The sequence below is a fragment of the Oncorhynchus mykiss genome, chromosome 10 (genome assembly GCF_057628025.1).
Source record: "Oncorhynchus mykiss isolate SJ-2025 chromosome 10, ASM5762802v1, whole genome shotgun sequence".
In the NCBI taxonomy this organism is placed as follows: domain Eukaryota; kingdom Metazoa; phylum Chordata; class Actinopteri; order Salmoniformes; family Salmonidae; genus Oncorhynchus; species Oncorhynchus mykiss.
The window spans coordinates 56,924,346-56,951,764 of NC_143031.1; the positions used below are offsets into that span (position 1 = coordinate 56,924,346).

Consider the following 27,419-nt stretch of genomic DNA (forward strand, 5'->3'; position numbering starts at 1 on the left):
GTAATGGCACAGAAGCCATTTTGCAGTAGAAAGCTCACCACACATCAGCTATCACAGTGGAGAGTTAAGGACTACTTTTTGCCAATTATGATTCAGTAGTATCTGTAAATAAATGTAACCTCCAATGGTGGATAAACTCTGCTGTCGACTGTGTTTCAGAGCAGTATGAGTTTCTCTTCGAGTCCGTAGTTGGAAATATTGAGTGTCAATCTTAATTCCATGGAGGGCTTAGTGTCTGCACGTTTTTGTGTTCTCCTTTCAAATAAGCCCAAGACAACGAGGTGCGGGGAGTTCCTTACTTGTTGACCTTAATTCATCAATCAAGTACCAGGGAGGAGTGAAAACCTGAAGACACTTGGCCCTCCATGGAATCAGTTTAACATCTGTGTCATAAGCAATGCATTTGAGATGTTTTGGGCAGTCAGCTCGTGTGGTCTACAACCCTCATGGGACTGTCCTTATGTAGACCGAAGGATTTTTATAGACCTACAGCTGTACATTTCTCATGCATTTAGCAATGCGTAGAAATCATTTTCATTCCATCAAGTGATCCATTTTGATTGGATTTTTTTCTCCTTCTTATTTTGAGCATTTCATTGATGAATATGGTTGTTCTAAGGGCAATCGGTAGTGGCGGGTCCCTCAATTAAACAATCCATCCCCTGTACCACTGTGTACACCCCCGTGTCTCACGTCCGGTTGAATTAACTATCAAGGAATAAATGATGAAATCAAACAACTGCATATCGAGCCGGGGGAAATCATTGCCACTTGTGCTCAGCAGTAAGTGCAGAAATGGCATGGCGCAGTAATCCAATACTATTAGCTTAATAGCGTATGGCAGGCATAAAAGGGGGAAAATATTGGCATGCGTGTCATGGGATCCTGTGTGGTAAATGATCGAAATGAATAACATAATGCAATATAGCGACGCCCCCTCCCCTCCACCCACTCTCCCCACCACGTTAAAGATGCGTTATTCAGAACAGTGATGTATATCACAGAACAAAGGCCCTTCGAGCATTTAGACAGAGGCTGCTTCTCAAATGCCACCCTATTCACTATAGAGTGCCCTACTTTTGACCAGGGCTGATAGGGCTTTGGTCAAAAATACTGCACTGTATAGGGCACAGGGTGCCATTTGGGATGCAGGCCTAGGGGTGAATGATGTACTGTAGGCCTACAAAGCCTAAAGATAAAAAACCCTGGCTGTCGCTGTAATTTCCTGCCAAACATATGACACCACTTGATCTAATGTCTTAATCGGAATGCATCTGCATATGCAATTTGTGGTAACTGAATAATCATTGAACATTTGATTTCAATTTTCGCAGCTTTTTGTTAAAAATCGCGCAACATTTCAAAGTCCTGCTACTCATGCCAGGAATATAGTATATGCATATGATAAGTATGTGTGTATAGAAAACACTCTGAAGTCTCTAAAACTGGTTAAATCGGGTCTGTGGCTATAACAGAACGTGTTTAGCAGTTAAAAAATCCCTGGTAAAACTGTTTACCAAAAACACAAAAATAATATTCATCCACCATTCAATGAATTGTCTAAGGCGACAGAAAATATATCCGCTGTAACCGCCTACAGCTTCCACACGATGTCGCCATTGCTGTCAATTTCTGCCTCATTTATCCTTGGTTACGTCACGAATAGGCCCTTCCTGTCTTGAGGCGCACCACAGGATGTTGTGAAATTGAAAACATGGACGATGATTTCCAGACTTGCTGCTATCGAATACAGATCGCCCCGTGATCAATTTTATAGATTATTAACGTTTATTAATACCTAAAGTTGGTTTAGAAATGTCGTTTCAAGTGATTTGTAAAGGTTTATAGGCAAGTTTTGTAATTTTAAAAAGTGACGTTGCATCTTGTAAAGGGGCATTTTCCAGGATCTGACTGGCCTTCAGCAAATGACATTTTGGGTATACAATGACGGATTTAATCGGGAAAAAGACCCAATTGTGATGTTTATGGGACATATAGGAGTGCCAACAAAGAAGCTCGTCAAAGGTAATGAATGTTTTATATTTTATTTCTGCGTTTTGTGTAGCGCCATCTACCGCAAAATCTGTTGTTTAGGTGACGTTTTGGTATTTTGGGGGGGTGCATGCTATCAGATAATAGCTTCTCATGCATTCGCCGAAAAGCATTTTACAAATCTGACTTGGTGGCTAGATTCACAACGAGTGTAGCTTTAATTCAGTACCTTGCATGTGTGTTTTAATGAAAGTTTGAGATTTATCGAGTACTATACTATACTCGACAGTACTATAGGTGGCGCTCTGAAATTTCCGCTGAGGTGATCCTGTGCAGGGATCACGTCGGTAAGAGGTTTTAAGGTCTGTATTCTCTGACTCAATTATGCACATCCCACAGTGCGTTGTGCAACACGGATGTTTGAGAGTGTAGCACTAAATAATATTTAACAATCTACATTTGATAAACCAGACTATCTGACTCCATCTGATATTATAGTAAAACCACGTGCAATCAATAATTATGGCTTTAGCTGACTAATATCAAGAAATGGTCATGAGAAGCGAATTCTAAATACAAGTGAAAATAACTGTAACATTAATGAATTCACATACCAGGCATTAAGCTTAAGTTACAAAGCATTAACAACCATTACAAGGCATTATTCTAGGCAGAGCTTAAGGTTAATATACAAGAAAAAGTATGAACTAATTAGACCTACTCAGGCCATGGGCCTGGGTCGCATGCAAAGTAAATGTTTTTCCATGGGCAGGGTACAGGAGAAGAGAGAGAACAACAAACCTTTCCATTTATTCCAGATATGACTTGTTTTGTATTCAAAATCAACTGTTGACCAATCCACAGGCCAAACCAAAAGGTAGTACAACTAAGATATCCAATCAGATCAAAACAGCCAACATCCTCTAGGAAGGGGTCACATCTATGAGGGATGATGACCTGAGGGAGGGGGTGGGCTGGTTACAATGGAGAAGACAACATTCCTGAGAGGACTGTTGCATACGGTGTCGTCAGAGTTCACTCTGAACAACTGCAAGTTACCACAGAGGTCATACACCTATATAGATGGCATCAGAGTCCTCCTTAGGGGACACGTCTGAGATATAATAATACTATAGTATCCATGTCTGGTATCTATCACACATTCAATGTTCAGTCCTCTGGATACAGTAGAGAGATACACCTTGGCCTCTCAGAGCGGGGAAGGCTGATTGGTCCTTGGGCATTGTCTTCTGTGTTTTGTTGAACCATTTGCCAGGCAGACGAAGGTGACAGAGAGCACATACAGCGCCTTGCGAAAGTATTCGGCCCCCTTGAACTTTGCGACCTTTTGCCACATTTCAGGCTTCAAACATAAAGATATAAAACTGTATTTTTTTGTGAAGAATCAACAACAAGTGGGACACAATCATCAAGTGGAACGACATTTATTGGATATTTCAAACTTTTTTAACAAATCAAAAACTGAAAATTTGGGCGTGCAAAATTATTCAGCCCCTTTACTTTCAGTGCAGCAAACTCTCTCCAGAAGTTCAGTGAGGATCTCTGAATGATCCAATGTTGACCTAAATGACAAATGATGATAAATACAATCCACCTGTGTGTAATCAAGGCTCCGTATAAATGCACCTGCACTGTGATAGTCTCAGAGGTCCGTTAAAAGCACAGAGAGCATCATGAAGAACAAGGAACACACCAGGCAGGTCCGAGATACTGTTGTGAAGAAGTTTAAAGCCGGATTTGGATACAAAAAGATTTCCCAAGCTTTAAACATCCCAAGGAGCACTGTGCAAGCGATAATATTGAAATGGAAGGAGTATCAGACCACTGCAAATCTACCAAGACCTGGCCGTCCCTCTAAACTTTCAGCTCATACAAGGAGAAGACTGATCAGAGATGCAGCCAAGAGGCCCATGATCATTCTGGATGAACTGCAGAGATCTACAGCTGAGGTGGGAGACTCTGTCCATAGGACAACAATCAGTCGTATATTGCACAAATATGGCCTTTATGGAAGAGTGGCAAGAAGAAAGCCATTTCTTAAAGATATCCATAAAAAGTGTCGTTTAAAGTTTGCCACAAGCCACCTGGGAGACACACCAAACATGTGGAAGAAGGTGCTCTGGTCAGATGAAACCAAAATTGAACTTTTTGGCAACAATGCAAAACGTTATGTTTGGCGTAAAAGCACCCTGCTTTTCTTCAGCAGGGACAGGGAAGATGGTTAAAATTGATGGGAAGATGGATGGAGCCAAATACAGGACCATTCTGGATGAAAACCTGATGGAGTCTGCAAAAGACCTGAGACTGGGACGGAGATTTGTCTTCCAACAAGACAATGATCCAAAACATAAGGCAAAATCTACAATGGAATGGTTCAAAAATAAACATATCCAGGTGTTAGAATGGCCAAGTCAAAGTCCAGACCTGAATCCAATCGAGAATCTGTGGAAAGAACTGAAAACTGCTGTTCACAAATGCTCTCCATCCAACCTCACTGAGCTCGAGCTGTTTTGCAAGGAGGAATGGGAAAAAATGTCAGTCTCTCGATGTGCAAAACTGATAGAGACATACCCCAAGCGACTTACAGCTGTAATCACAGCAAAAGGTGGCGCTACAAAGTATTAACTTAAAGGGGCTGAATAAGTTTGCACGCCCAATTTTTCAGTTTTTGATTTGTTTAAAAAGTTTGAAATATCCAATAAATGTCGTTCCACTTCATGATTGTGTCCCACTTGTTGTTGATTCTTCACAAAAAAATACAGTTTTATATATTTATGTTTGAAGCCTGAAATGTGGCAAAAGGTCGCAAAGTTCAAGGGGGCCGAATACTTTCGCAAGGCACTGTAGATTAGGGCCACACCTACAAATCCCCCTTGGACAGAAGCTGTACATGAACATGAATAGCCTGTGTCCAATACAGGAAGAAACGACCTGTACCACATGAGAGTTTGTTCTCGAGTCTTCAGTCCAGTTTATGCAATCCAACCTCTAGTCCTTGGGCCCATGGCATCAGGTGTATCTTCCAGGGGAGTGTTGACAATGTGCTTTACAAATGTAAATGTCCCTAGGTACACATTCCTTCAACCGAGCTCAATAAAACATCTTTGTTCTTTGTTAAGGGCATAGAGATTACATGAATTATCAGCATTTGGTGAAACATTATCACAGTCAAGCGTTACCAGTCACTGTTTCGCTCTGTGTGATGGTCAGATCGGTTGGTCTGGGCAAATGGTAACTTCAAAGTTTATGAAGTATTAATTAGACGAATATAAAATGGAATGAAAGGCCATTAAATGTATTATTAAAGTTACACTCTATCATGTGTTAAGTTATACTTTTCTTTGAGGAAGTGAAAAAGTTCAGATTGAAATAGCCTCGCCCCTCTGGGAGGAGATTTGCCTTGAAAATATGAAAACCATATTCATGAGGGGAGAAAAATCACCCCCAGATCAATTATTGAGTTTAGATGAAAAGAAACAGAACATATTTCTAAACCAACAGAGGGTCTGCGAAGTAAATGTGCCGAAATGTGTTTAGACCCGATCTGGAAGTTGAGACTCGACCGCATCTTTATTAAACACGGATTAAATGGTATAAAGACAGAGCAGTCGCATGCAACAATTATTATTTTTTAAACCTGACAAAATCACATTCAAAGATAAATGAATCAAGTTACTTATCAGATGAGGATGATAGGAAAATTCTAAATTAAACTTGAGTGAGATCCAAAGCTCACCCCCAGCTTGTGTAGATCAAATCGGAATAATTCAGTGAAGGATATGAGATACCCCCCTCACCTTGAACACACACATCAAGGTGGGTGTGGTCAACAGGAAGATTTTACCATATGCTCCATATCCTCATTAACTGGTCCCTTGCACAGCCATGTAATCCATTTGTCTAGCGTCGTGTGTGACAACAAAGGAAGAACAGTTCAATTTAACGTGTCCAAAGCACTGAATTGCCTAGTTTTATAAAGGTTAAATAAAACAATGGTTGGAATTGTTTCAGCGTAACCTGAAACAAGACATGTTAGCTGTGTGTTAGTAAGGGTGTCAGTATAATTTTTAAGAACATTTTTCTCAAAACAAGACAGAAACATTCAACAAGTAAGACATGCAACATATGCTGTAACATGGGCAAATGTAGGCCTTTATATATGAGACAAAGTGAAGGAGTTGTCTTGGCCAAGGACTTCTATCAAAGTCAGTTCAAAAAAATTGAGATAATCATAATTTCCCATTAAAAACACATTAACATCCCCTGTTTTATATTGAGAGCTGAGTTTGGCTTGGAAAACCAACCAGGTTGACGTGATTCCCTTTTATTGTGCACATGAAAGGGGCATAGAGCCGAAAGGACTGAGCTTTCCATATTGTCAGTGATTGTCAAAATACAGCAATAGGTTGAGTCGTAAAAAGTTTTTTGTCAAAGTCGTATTTGCTTTGTAAAGAAGAAGTTAACCTCTCTGGGATAGGGATCCCACTAGCGGTGAAACTAGAGGGCGCGCAATTCAAATAAATAATCATAAACATTATGGATATTAAACATTTATGTACATACAAGTGTCTTATATCGGTTGAAATATTAAATTCTAACAGCACTGTCCGATTTACAGTAGAATTCACACAAAAGCATGCCATGTGATTGTTTGAGGACGGCACCCCACATCAAAATATTTTTCACAGGTTTCATAAATTCACAAATAGCGATTAAATATTCACTTGCTTTTTGAAAATCGTCCTCTGATTTGTCATCCAAAGGGTCCCAGCTATAACATGTAGTGTCGTTTTGTTAGGTAAAATCCTTCTTTATAACCCAAAAAGTCAGTTTAGTTGGTGGCATCTATTTGAGTAATCCATTCATTTAACATGCAGAGAAAGGAATCCAAAAATCTACCGCTAAACTTTATTAATCAATCCTTTTTGGGATAGGGGGCAGCATTTTCACTTTTGGATGAATAGCGTGCCTAGAGTGAACTGCCTCCTACTCTGTCCCAGATGCTAATATATGCATATTAGTATTAGTATTGGATAGAAAACACTCTGAAGTTTCTAAAACTGTTTGAATGATGTCTGTGAGTATACCAGAACTCATATGGCAGGCGAAAACCTGAGAAAAATCCAACCAGGAAGTGGGATATCAACCGTCTTTAGAAACTGGTTTGAGGATTCTACTACAAAGGAGGGGCCTGTTTGAGTCAGTGGTCTGGCAGAGTGTCTCAGGCTCGTGACGTGCGCTCCTGACAGAGTTAGCTCTCGTTCCAGTGCTTTTCTTCAGACATAGGAATTCTCTGGTTGGAACATTATTGATGTTTTATGTTAAAATCATCCTAATGATTGATTCCATACATCGTTTGACTTGTTTCTACGACCTGTAAAGGAACTTTTCGAGTTTTTGTCTGGACAAAGTGCTCGCTCCTCATGAAGATGGATTACTGGGCTGAACACGCTAGCAACAAGTGGCTATTTTGACATAAATTATGGACTTTATGGAACAAATCATTCATTCATTGTCAAACAGGGATTCCTGGGAGTGCATTCTGATGAAGAGGTAAGTGAGTATTTGTAGTGTTATTTCTAACCTCTGTTGACTCCAAAATGGCGGATATTTCTCTGGCTGGATTGGGCTCTGAGTTTTTTTTAAATCTGACACAGCGGTTGCATTAAGGAGAAGTCTATCTTTAATTCTGTGAATAACAGTTCTATCTTTTATCAATGTTTATTATGAGTATTTCCTCAAAATCACCGGATGTTTTGGAATCAAAACATTACTGCACGTAATGTGCCAATGTAAACTGAGATTTTTTGATATAAATATGCACATTATCGAACAAAACATACATGTATTGTGTAACATGATGTCGTATGAGTGTCATCTGATGAAGATCATCAAAGGTTAGTGATTAATTTTATCTATATTTCTGCTTTTTGTGACTTGACCCTTTGGCTGGAAAAATGGCTGTGTGTTTTTTTGACTTGGCTATGACCTAACATAATCATATGTTGTGCTTCGCTGCAAAGCATTTTTGAAATCGGACACGATGGGTAGATTAACAAGATGTTTACCTTTCATTTGCTGTATTGGACTTGTTAATGTGTGAAAGTTACATATTTCAAAAAAATATTTTTGAATTTCGCGCACTGCCTTTTCAGCGGAATGTTGTCGAGGGGTTCCGCTAGCGGAACACCTGCGCTAGAAAGGTTAAAACAAGTAAAAGTACATTTCTACTGACTCCTCAGATACCCTTAAATGTAATCAAACTATAATATTTCATACGGAAAGAAGTATGTTCAAAATGAAAACGATGTTAGCAGGTGCGTCTCCTCTTCATCGTGTGCATACACAAATTTCCAAGACTGTGTCCCTGTAATAAAACTCGTTATTCGTACTCGTTTTGGAAGAAACAAGTCTGAAACCTTGAACATTGAGTGCTGACACCCAGTGGAAGCCATAGGAATTGCATACTGGGAGCTAGATTTAAGTTTTTCCCTATACTTTCCATTGTAAGAGCATGGGCTCTCAAAAAAAAAAACAATATCTGGTTGTTGTTTTTTTGGATTTTCTCCTACCATATCTATTGGGTTACAGTCTCCTACAATATTTTAAAATTTCTACAAACTTCAATGTGTCTTCTTTCCAATGGTAGCAGTTATATGCATATCCTGGCTTCAGGGCCTGAGCAACAGGCAGTTTACGTTGGGCACGTCAGTCAGGTGGAAATTGAGAAAAAACGACACTAGCCTGAAGAAGTTTCATCTTTATAACAACAAGCAAACAAATGTAGAACAAAAATGTCTGAGCTCTGTATCTTGGCCTCTCTAGATGCTGGAGAAAGGCACGGATGTGGCCGCCACCAGGGACAGAAACATTTGCATAAAGGTAGGTATATTCCCGAATACAAGGTTCCAACACCCGTCCCGTGACAGCCAGTAAGTACATTGACTGGGAGTACAAGAGTTGAGTACACTGTATAGTGTTCTGTTTAAGGATAACATATTTATATGCAACAGAACATGCCTAGTTTGAATATCCTGTCCTAGATTCAATATTAATGGCCCCTGTAACAATTTCTTGGAATGTGTTGTCTGCAGAACCCCCTAAATCTAATGCTTTACTCAGGTGGAGAGCCTGAGTTGTGTGTTTGAATTGTCCGTAGCACGTCATGGTCACGTGATAGGGTTTCTTGGCCAGAACATTCATAAAATAGTTTCCACAGTCGCACTGTGTACAGCTCGAAAGGTTCTTGTGTGCCCTGCTTAGAGGCAGGGCACACAAGACCCTAGTCCAGTCTGCATGAGATGGACCCCCGAAGAGCAAGCAAGTTTGCTTTGAGCCACTCTAAATTGTCTGGAATTGGTTTCATTGTCAACAGCTGGTTGACAATTGTGCCATCGTTGAAATCATCTGTGGCTCTGTGGGCAATTTCATTTTGAATTGAGAGCCAAAAGTGCTTCCCATACATCTCACATTTCTGTACTATACACATTATACTGGGTCTTCACCTGTTCCCATTATGGTGTGAATAGAGATTTCACTGGGAATGGTCCAATATTATTTTGGTGAGAGGTGGTCTCCCTGGATGTTAACCGGTGCAAAATGACAGATGTGCCTGCATTGTTTGCCAATGTCCTAATGACTGAAAAATGAGCTGCTTTACTGCCCTAAATGGACTCGCTAGTCTATGACGAGTACAACAGCGGCTGAGAGTTCGAATAGGAGGGCGGCAGAAAGTGTTTTCCTGGAGTGCAGCTGCGCTCTCCACAGTCGCCTGAAAAGCCAACACCACTTTTTCTTGCACTTTACATTGACACTCTAAGGAGGCTACATTTTCAACATTTTGCTCATGTTTATTTTAACAAGAATAGTTTTTGGAACGCATTTCGTCAGAGAGGAGTTCTAAAATGCAAAAAAAAAAAAAAGGTTTTGTTGTTTGCTCAGCAAATGAACATTAACCTCTAGAATGTGTTCTCCTTTTTATGCATGGCAATTGTTTAGCAGTAATCAAGTATTCACTTGTCAGATGAATATTAAGACCATTCTTGTCCTTCTTCTTCAATGAATACAAGATTCACTTAACTGGAAAAGGTCTGTAGTTTGCACCTTGTCCATTACATAGGCTACATGTTCGTTATACACAGTGTACCATCCTTTGGGTGGTGGGCACTTCTTGATACACACGGGAAAACTGTTGAGCATGAAATACCCAGCAGCGGTGTAGTTCTTGACACAAACCAGTACACCTGGCACCTACTACCATACCCCGTTCAAAGGCACTTCAATATTTATTTCTTGCCTATTCATCCTCTGAATGGCACGCATACACAATCCATGTCTAAATTGTCTCGAGGCTTAAAATCCTTATTTAATCTGTCTCCTCCCCTACATTTATACTGATTGAAGTGGAGTTAACAAGTGACATCAATAAGGGATTATAGTTTTCACCTGGCTTTGTACACTCAGTGTATATCGGGGAATTAATAATAACTGTAACGATCTTCTTCATCTGAGGAACAGGAAAGATCGGACCAAAATGCAGCGTGGTAAGTGTCCATGTTAATTTAATATCACTGAACACGAAATACAAAATAACCAAGTGAAACAACGAATTTCGAAACAGTCCTGAAAGGTGACATAACACAGAACAGGAAACAACTACCCACAAACACAGGTGGGAACAGGCTACCTTTGTATGGTTCTCAATCAGAGACAACGATAGACAGCTGCCTCTGATTGGGAACCATACCAGGCCAAATACAGAAATACAAAACATAGAACAAAAACATAGAATGCCCACCCCAACTCACGCCCTGACCAAACCAAAAATAGAGACATAAAAAAGGAACTAAGGTCAGGACGTGACAATAACATACTGAAGCCCAGCAGGTATACAACACTGAAGGATACTTAAATATTTTACAGTAGACTTACATGCGCATGTGGACTGTTCCAAAATGCAAAAAGCTAGAAAAAAAAAAACTTGCTCGAACCGGACCAGACTTCCAGAGTTATCAATAATACTACAAATTATTCGTAAGATCAAATCACATTTTATTTGACATATGCGCCGAATACAACAAGTGTAGACCTGACAGTGAAATGCTTGCAAGCACTTGACCAACAATGCAGTTCAAGAAATGGAGCTAAGAAAATATTTACTAAATACTTTACTAAACAAACAAATAAAATAGAAAGTAACTCAATAAAATAACAATAACAAGCCTATATACAGAGTATACCGGTACTGAGTCAATGTTGTGCCTTCTTCACCACGCTGTCTGTGTGGGTGGACCATTTCAGTTTGTCTGTGATGTGCACGCCGAGGAACTTAAAACTTTCCACCTTCTCCACTGCTGTCCTTTCGATGTGGATAGGGGGGTGCTCCCTATGCTGAAGTCCACGATCATCTCCTTTGTTTTGTTGATGTTGAGTGAGAGGTTGTTTTCCTGACACCACACTCCGAGTGCCCTCACCTCCTCCCTGTAGGCTGTCTCGTCGTTGTTGGTAATCAAGCCCACTACTGTTGTGTCATCTGCAAACTTGATGATTGAGTTGGAGGCATGCATGGCCGCGCAGTCGTGGGTGAACATGGATTACAGGAGGGGGCTGAGCATGCACCCTTGTGGGACCCCAGTGTTGAGGGTCAGCGAAGTGGAGATGTTGTTTCCTTCCTTCACCACCTGGGAGCAGCCCATCAAAGTCTGGGACCCAATTGCACAGGGCGGTGTTGAGACCCAGGGCATCCACCTTGATGATAAGCTTGGAGGGTACTGTGGTGTTGAATGCTGAGCTGTAGTCAATGAACAGCATTCTTACATAGGTATTCCTTTTGTCCAGATGTGATAGGGCAGTGTGAAGTGCGATGGCAATTGCGTCGTCTGTGGACCTGTTGGGGCGGTATGCAAACTGAAGTTGGTCAATGGTGGCCGGTAAGGTGGAGGTGATATGATCCTTGACTAGTCTCTCAAAGCACTTCATGATGACAGACGTGAGTGCTACGAGGCGGTAGTCATTTAGTTCAGTTATGTTTGCCTTCTTGGGTACAGGAACAATGGTATCCATCTTGAAGCATGTGGGAACAACAGACTGGGATAGGGATTGATTGAATATATCCGTAAATACACCAGCCAGCTGGTCTGCGCATGCTCTGAGGGCGCGGCTGGGGATGCCGTCTGGGCCAGCTGGCCTGCAAGGGTTAACACGCTTAAATGTTTTACTCATTTTGGCCAAGGAGAAGGAGAGGGGGGGCGCAGTCCTTGTTAGCAGGCCTCGACGTTGGCACTGTATTATCCTTAAAGCGGGCAAAGAAGGTCTTTAGTTGTTCTGGAAGCGTGATGTTGGTGTCCGTGACATGGCTGGATTTCTTTTTGTAGTCCGTGATTGTCTGTAGACCCTGCCACATACAGTGCCTTGCGAAAGTATTCGGCCCCCTTGAACTTTGCGACCTTTTGCCACATTTCAGGCTTCAAACATAAAGATATAAAACTGTATTTTTTTTGTGAAGAATCAACAACAAGTGGGACACAATCATGAAGTGGAACGACATTTATTGGATATTTCAAACTTTTTTAACAAAACAAAAACTGAAAAATTGGGCGTGCAAAATTATTCAGCCCCTTTACTTTCAGTGCAGCAAACTCTCTCCAGAAGTTCAGTGAGGATCTCTGAATGATCCAATGTTGACCTAAATGACTAATGATGATAAATACAATCCACCTGTGTGTAATCAAGGCTCCGTATAAATGCACCTGCACTGTGATAGTCTCAGAGGTCCGTTAAAAGCGCAGAGAGCATCATGAAGAACAAGGAACACACCAGGCAGGTCCGAGATACTGTTGTGAAGAAGTTTAAAGCCGGATTTGGATACAAAAAGATTTCCCAAGCTTTAAACATCCCAAGGAGCACTGTGCAAGCGATAATATTGAAATGGAAGGAGTATCAGACCACTGCAAATCTACCAAGACCTGGCCGTCCCTCTAAACTTTCAGCTCATACAAGGAGAAGACTGATCAGAGATGCAGCCAAGAGGCCCGTGATCACTCTGGATGAACTGCAGAGATCTACAGCTGAGGTGGGAGACTCTGTCCATAGGACAACAATCAGTCGTATATTGCACAAATCTGGCCTTTATGGAAGAGTGGCAAGAAGAAAGCCATTTCTAAAAGATATCCATAAAAAGTGTTGTTTAAAGTTTGCCACAAGCCACCTGGGAGACACACCAAACATGTGGAAGAAGGTGCTCTGGTCAGATGAAACCAAAATTGAACTTTTTGGCAACAATGCAAAACGTTATGTTTGGCGTAAAAGCAACACAGCTGAACACACCATCCCCACTGTCAAACATGGTGGTGGCAGCATCATGGTTTGGGCCTGCTTTTCTTCAGCAGGGACAGGGAAGATGGTTAAAATTGATGGGAAGATGGATGGAGCCAAATACAGGACCATTCTGGATGAAAACCTGATGGAGTCTGCAAAAGACCTGAGACTGGGACGGAGATTTGTCTTCCAACAAGACAATGATCCAAAACATAAGGCAAAATCTACAATGGAATGGTTCAAAAATAAACATATCCAGGTGTTAGAATGGCCAAGTCAAAGTCCAGACCTGAATCCAATTGAGAATCTGTGGAAAGAACTGAAAACTGCTGTTCACAAATGCTCTCCATCCAACCTCACTGAGCTCGAGCTGTTTTGCAAGGAGGAATGGGAAAAAATGTCAGTCTCTCGATGTGCAAAACTGATAGAGACATACCCCAAGCGACTTACAGCTGTAATCGCAGCAAAAGGTGGCGCTACAAAGTATTAACTTAAGGGGGCTGAATAATTTTGCACGCCCAATTTTTCAGTTTTTGATTTGTTAAAAAAGTTTGAAATATCCAATAAATGTCATTCCACTTCATGATTGTGTCCCACTTGTTGTTGATTCTTCACAAAAAAATACAGTTTTATATCTTTATGTTTGAAGCCTGAAATGTGGCAAAAGGTCGCAAAGTTCAAGGGGGGCGAATACTTTCGCAAGGCACTGTACCTCTCGTGTCTGAGCCATTGAATTGGGACTCCACCTTGTCCCCTGTACGGGCATTTTGCTTGTTTGATTGCCTTGCGGAGGGAATAGCTACACAGTTTATATTCAGACGCATTCTCTTTTAAGATGCAACAAGTCAGAGGTCGCCATTTACTGTAGCTCTAAATAATACTTAACAAACTACATTTGATAAACCTGACTATCTGACTCCATCTGATATTATAGTAAAACTGTGTGCAATCAAGTATTATGCATTTATCTGTCTATTATCAAGGAACGGTCATGAGAAGCGAATTCTAAATAAAAGTGTGTTTAATTACTTTGTAAAATGAATGGATTCAGATACAAGGCATTACATTTAAGTTTCAAAGCATTAACACTTTTATTCTAGGCATACAGATCTTAACGTTAACTCACAAGACAAAGCATGAGCTAATCAGACCTACTCAGGCCATAGGCTTGGGTAGCTCACAAAATAAAAATGTCCATACAACCTTATTCCATGGGCAGGATACAGGAGAAGAGAGGGAGCAACAAACGGTTCCGTTTATTCCAGATCTGACTTGTTTTCTATTCAAAATCAACTGTTGACCAATCCACAGGCCAAACCAAAAGGTAGTACAACTAAGACATCCAATCAGATCAAACCAGCCAACATCCTCTAGGAAGGGGGTCGCATCTATGTGTGATGATGACCTGAGGGAGGGGGTGGGCTGGTTACAATAGAGAAGACAACATTCTTGAGAGGACATTTGCATACGGTGTCGTCAGAGTTCACTCTGAACAACTACAAGTTACCACAGAGATTATACAGCACATCCATATAGATGGCATCAGAGTCCTCCTTAGGGGACACGTTTCAGATACAGTAGATACCAGACATGAATACTATAGTATTATCAGTCCTCTGGATACTGTAGGGAGATACATTTTGGCCCCTCAGAGAGGGGAAAGCTGACTGGTCTTTGGGCATTGTCTTTTTTGTTTTGTTGAGCCATTTGCCATGCGGTCGAAGGTGACAGAGAGCACACGAATTAGGGCCGAACCTACAAGGGTGTAACCCGTTAAAGGTTAGTCTAAAGGCCTCTCCACTCGCACCCGTGTCAGGGGGGCGGCCTGCCTATATTTTCATAACCTTGTCACTTTCATTGCGCCATCAATCTCAAAAAAGGTCAGCTGATTCTTGCCTGTGCCGAATGGAATGAGGGGCCCGGGGTTAATTGAAAGGCCGTGCGTCGGTGTATATCCAATCCCCCTCCCACCAAAGAGCTGATGAAATGTGGAGGCGCCGCCACGCCGAAGCCTGGCACTATCCGACACTTTAAACCCATCAGTGCGTTTAATGCAATCCTACCCTCTCACGTAACATGGGAAACGCTCTCCTTCCTCCTCACCGCCTTTATCATTTTTTTTTTGTTTCACAATTTTGCCTGACGCTCCTTGTTAGTTTCTCTCTTCTTTACTACTGTTCCTCCAGGCTTGAAATTAGCACACTTTAGCAGTTATGTGGCGCCACGTAGCATTTGAGCACGCCCTGGCCTGTTGTTCCTACACACAGACACACACGAGCATACACCTGGCCACCACTCAAAAGCAAGGGTGTAAAGGAATATAAGCATCATCAGTTTACATGAATGAGCAGCATGTGTGTGAAACAACTTTAGCCTGACGTTGTTAACAGATTGAGCAAGGCGCCGTTCCTTTGCCGCTTTCCGCTGCCTTTCCTGCCGCCATGCTCGATAAAGGCAAATAAACAGATAAACAGATAAAGCCCTGATGGAATGCAGTGTTGTAGCGATAAGGTGTGTGTGTGTGGGGGGGGGGGGGGGGGTCCAGCCTGATCCATGGCCTCTATTATAGCCAGTCTTTAGTGACATCCTACGCCCTGGATGCCAGGCGGTGCTCTCCCCACTTATGTGTGCAGTAGCCTGGTGCATTTGTCAATCGCACCCAATGTATAGCTGTGGAAAGGGGGAGAAAGTGTGTATGTACGTGTTTGTTTAGTTTCTGTATTTCTATGAATGTGTTTGTGGGAGTATTTACCGGTGCGTACACATTTATAGCCGTGAATATCCATGCGCACTTGCATGTAGGTGTACTTGTATGTGCTTGTTTGCATCTACTCGTATGCACGTGCACTTCGAACGTGTGTGTGTGCACTCTCCCTCATCCTATCCAATTACTCCAGTGAAGGGCTGCCTATCTCTCAGAGCAGAAGTGTCCGTCAGAGATGGGTGTCTGCGTCCCAACTGGTACCTCATTCCCTTTATAGGACACTACTTTTGCCCAGGGTTCATAGGGCTCTGGTCAAAAGTAGTCCAATAGACAGGGAATAGGATGCCAATTGGGACATAATCCCCAGTGTGATTTAAGCCACAACCCCACCAGATCCAACCCCTCAGAGGCCCGAACAGAGCAGAGACATGACAAAACCATACGTCAGTCTGATTAGGACATTCCAGCTGCTAACCGCCGCTGGCTATACTTTCCTCATTAGCATGATTACAATTCATTACCAAAGGAGACGTGGGATTTTGTCTCGGGATCACTCGGCGGCTCAAAGTTTTGACACTTCCCAATTGAACAGATGGAGGCCTCACTTAAGTTCTCTGACTCCCTGAAGACGGATATGCTTCTCAAATGGCATCCTATTCCCTAACAAGGTGCACTACGTTAGACAAGAAGCCCTATGGTCAATGAGGATTAGGGTGGCATTTAGGATGTAGACATAGTGATATGGCAGTGTTGGATGGTGATTAGATTAGTGAAATGTTGGAATTGTCTTAGCGTGTTGTGCAGGGTTTTCTGAACTCGGCCCTCGGGACCCCAAGGGTGTGCATGTTTTAGTTGTTGCCCTAGCACTACACAGCTGATACAAATAATAAATTAATCATCTAGCTTTGATAATTTGAATCAGCTGTGTAGTGTTAGGGCAAAAAAATAAATGTGCTCTCCTTGGGATCCCGAGGACCGAGTTTGGGAAAACGCTGGTGTTGTGACTAGAGGCTGTCATGACACTGTTCATGGAGATATTGCACTGTATCTATAGGCCACCTGAAGATCTTGGTTGTGTGCTCAACTAGATGTTGTTTCCGACAAGTGACATTGTCTTTGTGTGTTATTACCCTCATATACAGTGGGGAGAACAAGTATTTGATACACTGACAATTTTGCAGGTTTTCCTACTTACAAAGCATGTAGAGGTCTGTAATTTTAATCATAGGTACACTTCAACTGTGAGAGACGGAATCTAAAACAAAAATCCAGAAAATTACATTGTATGATTTTTAAGTAATTCATTTGCATTTTATTGCATGACGTAAGTATTTGATACTTCAGAAAAGCAGAACTTAATATTTGGTACAGAAACCTTTGTTTGCAATTACAGAGATCATACGTTTCCTGTAGTTATTGACCAGGTTTGCACGCACTGCAGCAGGGATTTTGGCCCACTCCTCCATACAGACCTTCTCCAGATCCTTCAGGTTTCGAGGCTGTCGCTGGGCAATACGGACTTTCAGCTCCCTCCAAAGATGTTCTATTGGGTTCAGGTCTGGAGACTGGCCTGGCCACTCCAGGACCTTGAAATGCTTCTTACGGAGCAACTCCTTAGTTGCCCTGGCTGTGTGTTTTGGGTTGTTGTCATGCTGGAAGACCCAGCCACGACCCATCTTCAATGCTCTTACTGAGGGAAGGAGGTTGTATCTCGCGATTACATGGCCCCATCCATCCTCCCCTCAACACGGTGCAGTCGTCCTGTCCCCTTTGCAGAAAAGCATCCCCAAAGATGTTTCCACCTCCATGCTTCACGGTTGGGATGGTGTTCTTGGGGTTGTACTCATCATTCTTCTTCCTCCAAACACGGCGAGTGGAGTTTAGACCAAAAAGCTCTATTTTTGTCTCATCAGACCACATGACCATCTCCCATTCCTCCTCTGGATCATCCAGATGGTCACTGGCAAACTTCAGACATGCCTGGACATGCGCTGGCTTGAGCAGGGTGACCTTGCGTGTGCTGCAGGATTTTAATCCATGACGGCGTAGTGTGATACTAATGGTTTTCTTTGACCAAGTCCTGCCGTGTAGTTCTGGGCTGATCCCTCACCTTCCTCATGATCATTGATGCCCCACGAGGTGAGATCTTGCATGGAGCCCCAGACCGAGGGTGATGGACCGTCATCTTGAACGTCTTCCATTTTATAATAATTGTGCCAACAGTTGTTGCCTTCTCCTCCCAGCCTTGTGCAGGTCTACAATTGTATCCCTGATGTCCTGTACACAGCTCTCTGGTCTTGGCCATTGTGGAGAAGTTGGAGTCTGTTTAATTGAGTGTGTGGACAGGTGTCTTTTATACAGGTAACGAGTTCAAACAGGTGCAGTTAATACAGCTAATGAGTGGAGAACAGGAGGGCTTCTTAAAGAAAAACTTACAGGTCTGTCAGAGCCGGAATTCTTACTGGTTGGTAGGTGATCAAATACTTATGTCATGCTATAAAATGCAAATGTGATTTTCTGGATTTTTGTTTTAGATTCCATCTCTCACAGTTGAAGTGTACCCATGTAGACCTCTACGTGCTTTGTAAGTAGGAAATCCTACAAAATCGGCAGTGTATCAAAAACTTGTTCTCCCCACTGTATATATGTGTGTGTGTGATGGCCAGTTTTTTCCACCTCATTTTCTATTCGCTGTTGAGTCCAGAAAAGAAGCAAGAGAAGGAGGAAACGCTGGGCTTGAGGAAGCTAATCCAAAGCATGGGGGAGGAGATAGGAAAAGCAAATGTGGAGAATGGAGAAAGAGGGAAGGCGAGGGAATTAGACGAGGTAGAGAGGGTGTGCGTCCCAAATGGCACCCTGTTTCCCTAATAAAAAGCTCATTTAGACCTGGGCCCAATAGAGCTCTGGTCAAACGTAGTGCACTATATAGGGTGCAATTTGGGATGCATATAGAGAGGTGGAGGAGAGTACAGAGGAATAAGACTGTCCTCATCTACATTCCACAGAGAGACCTATCAGGCTATCCATGGGTGACCACGACCCACCGAGCACGGTGCCTTCAAATCTCACGTAGCACGCCCGCTGCCTGCCTGCCAGCTCCAGTCATCCGTGACCGCCGCTTTAATTGACCAACACTCGAGATGCAACACCGTGCAGGGAGAGGCGTGGAGGCATGGGGGCACTCTCCTTCATCAGGCCTGACATTAAGAAGGTTTCGTATTGCACCAGGGTCTCAAATGTAATTACTTTCCCTCTCCCTCTCTCTTGTTTTTTCTCTCTCTCTTCCTCTCACTGTCTCTTTCTCTCACCCAGTCTCTCTCTCCTCCCTCCTTTCTCCTTCCTTACTCCCTCTCTCTCTCTGTCCCCTCCCTCCTGCCTCACTCCCCTTCTTTCTCTCTTTTACGAAGTCTCCCTCATCCTCTTTCTCCTCTCCCCCTCTCTAACCAGCCCTTGTCACTCAACCGGAATCTTCAACGTTTTCTTCCTCCGTGGTCCATGGTTACTTAAGGCCTGACATCTGTGGAACAGGCACTGATTATGAAAAATTAGCTCCCTTTGCAAGCCTCTACGGTGAGCGACACCACAGCCCCGGGCCCCACGCACACAGCACACATACATCCAAATGCTTTGTACCTGCTCCAGTGGTTCTGTTTGGAAACGGCCTTTCAGCTAGCTCCGCCATGAATCCTAGGAACCATCCCAAATCAAAATTCACCATCGACCTGCAGGTGATATTTTGTAGTGGTGGAAGACAAAAGTATTGAGGTTGATGGAGGTGGCTTATAAATGGAACGCATAGCAGCAATAGTGCAGACTTCGGGAGTTTCCTCGACAGTTTGCTTTGTAATGTAAGTCAGCTCATTCCTCTAGGCTTTTGCATCCAAAGCGCTCTGTTTTAAATCAGCAGAAGGTCATTTGTATTATAACTGAATGGGCAAGGGGAGAGCGTCTATCCACTTTGAGAAAATGTGTTGAATGACTGTCAACGGCACCTTTTGTGTATGTTATCATGTACTGTACGGCAATCACATCACTCAGTCTTCCAATCTTGACTCATTCAAAGCGAACGCATAAACCACTCAACGTGTCATATCCTGCATACTGTAAATGTACTCTATACATCTTCAGTCTACTCTAGAGTGAGCAGCATGGTATAATCACATTAAAAGTTCTTACCTTCTACTTAGAGTAGCATCAGCAAATAAATGGATCATGATTGTGCAATGTAATGCAGTTCAAGGCCTACACTGTAAAAAGTGAAACCTAAGCAAGCCTAAATATCTTATTTTGAGTGATAATTGAAAAGAAAAACACATTTGAAGTGAATTTTTTTGTGAAGTGAATTATTACTCAAAACAAGATATTTAGGCTTGCTTAGGTTTCACTTATTGCAGTGTCTCCCCCAGTCATCCTCCACACTGGTATTCCAACTACGTACTTAGCACATCACCTCATACTTCCATACCAGCAGCCCTCTAAGTGAAATGCCATTATCCTTCCAAGCTGAAGCCGCCCAGTTACCCAGCTGTCAACCTTGACAATGCAATTTCACACATCTGTCATTCAGCAGCCACGGTGCTGATCTCCCAGTGCTCTCCAGCACTTCTCAATGACTGGATTGGCATCCCCAGTCTCCCTCTCAACACAAAACAGTACAACACACGTCACGCTCTCTACCAAATGGGATTCCCAGAGCCTTCCAACAATGCCTCATCCTTCCAGAGCTCCTGGCATCGCCGTTGTCAATTCCCTTTTGGAGGCCAAACGGACGCTATTAGCAAAGCCAGAGGGGCATTCGACATAAATGATAACAAAGGCTTAATCGGCCCGTAGTGTAGGTTCAGATGAGCTCCCTGCTGCCTGAGTGCTTGGCGCACACAAAACCAAACCCATTTGTGTCATCTTTAAACAGATGGCAGTGGGATATGTTTTAGTATATATTAATGAACGGAGGCCCAGTAGCGCTTGAAGAATTTGTCTTTCTGACAATACCGCCGTTGGTTGTCCACCGTCCCTATTGAGGACTTACCAAAGTTTTTCTTGCATCGATTTTTTTACACAAGTTATTGTAGCTCTGGCCTGGGGGAGAAGTCATTTTTAAGGCCGGGTGGACATGCTTTGCGGTGGTCACAACATTTGAACCCCAGAGGTAGAGATAGCAGTGTGGCATTCAATCTATGCGTCTCAAATGGCACCCTATTTCCAGGTCAAGTATAGCGCACTATGTAGAGAATAGGAGGCCATTTGGCCAATGTCAACCTCAAAATGGGGAACACTCACAAGGGATGCTATACATGAGGCCCTATTTGAAAGTGGTTTGGAGACAAGCAGAATGTTCTTATCAGTATCAGCCCTTATTGGTCAAAATAATGTTATTTCCCCCCCCCCTTCAAATACTGCGCAGGTGGTCAATATGCGTAGTCTGGCCCAATGGAACAGGTGGAATAGTTCCAAAGGTGCTGCTAACTAAAGTTATCCATTTTGTTTCTTGAAAAGATGGGAGTACGGATTATGAATAAGACGCTAGGTAAATACTATATGTCAATGCTTTAAACATTTTTTTGGGTTGTTGTTAAAATTCCTCTCCCCACATCTGTGTTGAATCATCATATAGCCATCATATAGCCATCATCATATAGCCTCGAAACAACAACAACAACGGGTCCACCTTTTCTAACAATGCTGCTGAATAAGTCATGTCTTCTGATCGTTTTTCGGGTTATAAGTTATTCAATAACGCAAGCTCACGTTTATGAATAATTTGCAATGTTTTGGAAACAGCCAGCTGCGGTGTGAGCTTGTAGCCATGCGTTTGCTGTGTTTCCTAGACACCCCGCTGCGCGTCGACAACACTCTCCCCCCATAGACTTAGCAGAAAACTTTAAAGTACTTAGTTCACTAGACAGTATACTGAGAACATTCAATCCCAAAATAACATATGACATGATTCTCACCATGATTGTATCTGTATGTACAAATGTAGGAATTCATCAATGGTTTTGATTTATATAAAGCTTTCCCAGGTGCTCAAGGCACTTTACTTTTTATTGTATGGAGGAAAATGTACTTCATCAACCTGTTAAACTCTGATCTTACAGCTGGCCATGTCATAAGAATCTCCACAACCACCCCACCTCCCCCATAAAGGCCATAAATCAATGCGTTATGGTCATATTCATAGAGTATGCAATGTAGGTCAAGCCACCAAAAGTACAAGCATTTAGTAATCACGGTAATTGCACGTTTGGGGCGGCAGGGTAGCCTAGTGGATAGAGTGTTGGACTAGTACTAACCGGATGGTTGCAAGTTCAAATCTCCCGAGCTGACAAGGTACAAATCTGTTGTTCTACCCCTGAACAGGCAGTTAACCCACTGTTCCTAGGCCATCATTGAAAATAAGAATTTGTTCTTAACTGACTTGCCTGGTTAAATAAAGGTCAAAAAAATAGCTTCTCCATCCATATTACCTTGTATGCATCCTCCACATGCACCATTGTTTAATCGTTTACAATAGGAAGATACGTTTGAAGATTCCTCACCTGTGCCTTATATTACAAAACTAAAAGCCCCGATTGCTAGTGTCATTTTAAGATGTCGGGCTTGAAAATCCGTTCAGCCATTTTGGCTCAGTGACTCACTACCCAAACCAGACACAACTGGTTCTGCAGTAAGTGGCTAAGAGGCATCATGGGATCTCCTACTGCTCTCCAACGTATGAACTGGGAATCAGACAGGGGATATAACAATGGATAGGTAAAGGCTTCAGCATTCTCCTCATATGTATGCATTATTCCTGTAAGATGACAAATGAAGGCATGCACTAGCCCTACACTTTTAAAATAGCTGTGTTCCTCAGGGAATGTGCACATGTTCAGAGAGCTACCATTAGGTAAAGGATTTGGGGGAAAAGTACACGTTAGAACAGTAATTGATGACATTTTATTTCAAACCTAGACTCAGGCTCTGTTTTTTCACCTTTATTAGAATCTTTCAGTTATTGCCTTTCTAACAGTACTAAGCATCTGTAGGACCTATAGCTTTGAAACAGAAAATTACTTTATGAGGGTAGAATACAATATTATGCATTGTTTACAAAATTACCCCAGAGGGCTTCAGAGTTTTAGGTTTCTAACATGAATCCACTATCAACAAGAAGAACCAAACTGCACAGAGCAGTGGGCCTGGAAATTGAAGATCTGGCCAGTGGATGTTGGGTGTTGTGTATTTGTGACTTCAAGAGCTGCTGAAAGCTAATGGCTCTGGCTGAAGACTCCAGCTGGGTCCCAATGTTGTCAAGAAGGAGGCTGGGGGAGGTATAAAGAGGAGTGGATCTGGGATGCCATAATCCACTGTTGACTCTTCTGGAGTTCTTCTGAATGTTGATGGTGCCCTCTTGAAACCCCAATGATCTAGATGTTTCATGGGTGTTGCTGCTGCTGAAAACTCAGGTTTTTCAGGTTGTCCTGTGGCGAGTTCAACAAGGCATCTGTTTGATTAGAATGTCACTTAAATATTTTTTGTGGCATTTTAGACCCGAAACAGATACTGACGTTCAACGCACACTACCTTCTCAGACTGTTGGCTAACGTTAGCGAACAGTTGCAGCTAACACAAAACAAATGGAAAATGTTAACTAACTATTTTTTGAACTCACCTCTGCTCACATCCTTGTTGTGGAGTAGTTTGTGATAGTTTATGGTAGTGCGGAAATAAAAATGTGGTACTGGTATGTGCTTGGAGTATATTATATGGGCCTTGGCTACAGTATTCTATGTATAGTAGCTTGTACAGTAGTACTACATAACTATTATCCTTTTCAGACATGGAATGTGGTGCCTTGAAAGCATGTTGTCTGTAAGGGTACAATATAGCTTTTTAAATGCCGACACAAGACTTTATCTGGACATAGTTTTGAAGCGCCACTGAACGGACATTTCATTTCTATGTAAAGGAATGCCGCTTCTGAAGTGGAACTAACATCCATCAGTAGGCTACCAGAGCTGTCAATCAATTAATCTCGAGCTGCCTGCCTGCTGCTTGCACGCAAACCACTCTACACTCTTTCCTAAAGTGTTTTACAGTTTGTTAAATACCGTAACTAATACTTACCAAGCCATTCAGAAAGAAAACACATCTAGGGCAGCTGGATAGGCTTTTGGCAGACCGAGGAATCAAACAAACAAAAGCCCAAATCATTTCACATCTCAAGTCCTGGAAAGATCATATATACAACCATGGGGACAACAATAATACAAGTGCTTGGATCAGGAAGGTCCAATTCGTTCATTTCAGTCAGATTTGGGGACACCAGGTCAGTGCTCAGCCAGTCAATGTAATGGGGGCTAACCTGCTGCCAGAGCAAGACTAGGCGGGATTAATGTGGAAGGACACAGACACAATGTTGACACCACATCATAAGCAGGGCCGTCATTGAGCATTAAGGAACAGCTAACATTAGTTCCCCAGCAATCCAGATCAAGTTAGTTCAAATTAGCTAGATGGAATTTTCTTCCCATCAAGCTAGTACCTAGCTAGTTAATTAGCTAACTTAACTAGCTAGCTAACTTTTCACGGATGGAAAGTCATCATTTATGAAGTAAACCTACTTTAGGAACCCCTGCATATAACGTCATAGAGATAGCTAGCTAGCTACTACCCTTATCGCCAAGGAGATTCCCTCCATCTCAATCATGACAATGCAGGTAATCCCAGGTTGACGTTAAATGCAATCCCTAGCCTGGCTGACATGACCCTCTTTGGTTTGGTATCAGCCAGACTAGGGAATCCCATGTTGTCTTCACAAATGATGACAGGACATTTTGCCTTTCTATGAAAGCAACCTAGCTAGCTACTACCTGCAACCATCAACTAACTATTAGCTAGTACGCCATCATTTTAGTCACCCAGGGCTGGACAGCTAAGCCCTTTTGGATGCTAGCTCATTGCTGTCATATAGCCTAGCCTACATGCAAGAACCAAATCCCAATTCATTCTAGCTGTTACCCATTTTTTTTTAAATTTCAGTTAAATGCACTTTATCCATGTTCTATGCCTTGTAAACCACTAATACATGTCTTTATTTACTCCCTAGGTGGTCCCAGAAAGAAGAACAAGCTCCAGATGGCTGTGTGGGAGGTGTCGTCCATGGTCACAAGGCACTTGGAGAAGTCAGAGAAGCGCTTCTTCGAGGAGGAGTTTAGGTGGGACGCTGACAAAAAGCATGGTAGAGAAACCTAACAACCGACTTACAGAATTCAGAGGGAGAGGCTAATGCAGATGGCACCATGCAGATGAACATGGTGCTAGAGTTGGGGAACATCTTTCACAACTTCAACCACCTTCTATGTACAGGGGGTGTTTACCTCCCCAGGGCTGCCGCTTCACTCATCCACCATCCATTTCCACATCCATCACAGTCAAACAATTAATTGCGAGCTGCCTGCCTGCTGCGTGCAGATCCCTCTCCACTCTCTCCTAAAATATGTTAGTTTGTTAAATACCATAACTAATACTTACCAAGACATTTAGAAAGAAAACACCTCTAGCTACCTTTCCATAAAAAAAACATCAAAACAACAAAATAGTGAATGATAGTGTTGCGACCTGGAGTAAGAGTGAAGTAACTCTTCTTCATCTAACAGTTGATGAGGAAATATCTGTCCAAATTGACAGGACCGTCAGGGATTCAGCGGTCAATGGGCAGCTGGAAAGGCTTTTGGCAGACCCAGGAATCACTGAACAAAAGCCCAAATCAGTTCATAACTGAAGGTACAACATCGGGGACAACAATAATATAAGTGGTCGGATCAGGAAGGTCCACTTCGATCATTTCGGTCAGATTTGGGGACACCAGGTCAGTACTCAGCCAGTCAATGTAATGGGGGCTAACCTGCTGCCAGAGCAAGACTAGGTGGAATTAATGTGGAAGGACACAGACACAATGGTGACACCTCGTTGGAGTTTTCGTTCACCACATTTTAAGCAGGGCCATCATCGAGCGTTAAGGAACAGCTAACGTTATTTCTCCAGCAATCCGGATCAAGTTAGTTAACATTAGGTTAGCTGGAATTTCCTTAATATTAAGCTAGCTAAACACCATTCCTCTGTTACAATAGGCAAAATGTCCTGTCTATGAAAGCTACCTAGCTATCTACTACTTGCAACCATCAACTAACTATTCGCTAGTCCTCCATAATTTTCATCATCCAGAGCTTGATAGCTAAGCCCTTTCTGGACGCTAGCCTATTGCAGTCATATAGGCTAGCCTACAAGCAAGAACAAAATCCCAATTAATTATAGCTGTTAAACATTTTTTTTAAATGGCCCCGTTTGCTGTTCTTTATCCATGTTCTATGCCTTGTAAACCACTAATACATGTCTTTATTTACTCCCTAGGTGGTCCCAGAATGAAGAACAAGCTCCAGATGGCTGTGAGGGAGGTGTCGTCCATGGTCAAAACACACTTGGAGGAGTCCGAGAGGCACTTCAAGGAGGAGTTGAAGTGGGACGCTGAATGAAAAGCATGAAAAAAGAGAAACCTAACAACCGACTTACAGAATTCACAGAGGGAGAGGCTAATGCAGATGGGCACCATATAGACTTACAGTGGGGCAAAAAAGTATTTAGTCAGCCACCAATTGTGCAAGTTCTCCCACTTAAAAAGATGAGAGAGGCCTGTAATTTTCATCATAGGTACACTTCAAATATGACAGACAAAATTAGAAAAAAATATCCAGAAAATCACATTGTAGGGGGGGGGGTGAGTTTCCCTCAACACACTCATTCAACATATTCCTACTTTACTAAAAAGTATCCACAATTCTCTCTAAACAAGTGGATTATTTATCTTAAGGCTTTCCTACTTGTATATTTAAAAAATTATTATAGCTCTAACTTCATTAGAATATATCTACAACTTTTTCAAAAAATTAGATCAACTTACCACATAATCGTTTTGTTGAAATATCTCCATAAGTTGTGACAGAGGAAATTTTTTGTTGAGCAAGAGCACTTGCAGCCATGATACATTTTGGAAAATAATTGTGACATCTTGTTGTCTTAATGTGAATTACTGGGGGGATAGTTACCCCCTAGTACCCTACATACTTCTATTTTTTTTTCCCAACTGGTACTGGGGGCCTTCAGATGAGTCTTGTGAGGCCTGTGGGCGTCCTAGAGCAAAACAGTGTTAGTGTGTATCCCAAACTGGGGATATGTATACCGTGACCAGATGTATACAGAATGGTGTCGTCTGCATAGAGGTGGATCAGGCAATCACCCGCAGCAAGAGCGACATCGTTGATATATACAGAGAAGAGAGTCGGCCCGAGAATTTAACCATGTGGTTCCCCCATAGAGACTGCCAGAGGTCCGGACAACAGGCTCT

The 27,419-nt window shown here is 42.4% G+C and overlaps 1 protein-coding gene across 3 annotated transcripts; it reads left to right on the plus strand.

Moving 5' to 3' along the window:
- The first annotated feature begins 1,703 nt into the window (after positions 1 to 1,703).
- LOC149980084 (uncharacterized) lies at positions 1,704 to 26,762 on the plus strand. Of its 3 annotated transcripts, XR_016483834.1 has the most exons (5): positions 1,709 to 2,025; positions 8,839 to 8,895; positions 19,039 to 19,244; positions 25,125 to 25,233; positions 26,429 to 26,762. XR_016483834.1 is itself a non-coding variant. In XM_090187175.1 (4 exons), the coding sequence occupies exons 1-4, from the start codon at positions 1,926 to 1,928 to the stop codon at positions 26,544 to 26,546; spliced, it is 384 nt and encodes a 127-aa protein (XP_090043301.1). In that variant the 5' UTR covers positions 1,704 to 1,925; the 3' UTR covers positions 26,547 to 26,762. The 3 variants fall into 3 exon arrangements, 2 of the variants coding, with proteins under 2 accessions (XP_090043301.1, XP_090043300.1); XM_090187175.1 differs by lacking the exon at positions 19,039 to 19,244 and having other exon boundaries at positions 1,704 to 2,025; XM_090187174.1 differs by lacking the exons at positions 8,839 to 8,895; positions 19,039 to 19,244.
- The last annotated feature ends 657 nt before the right edge of the window (positions 26,763 to 27,419 follow it).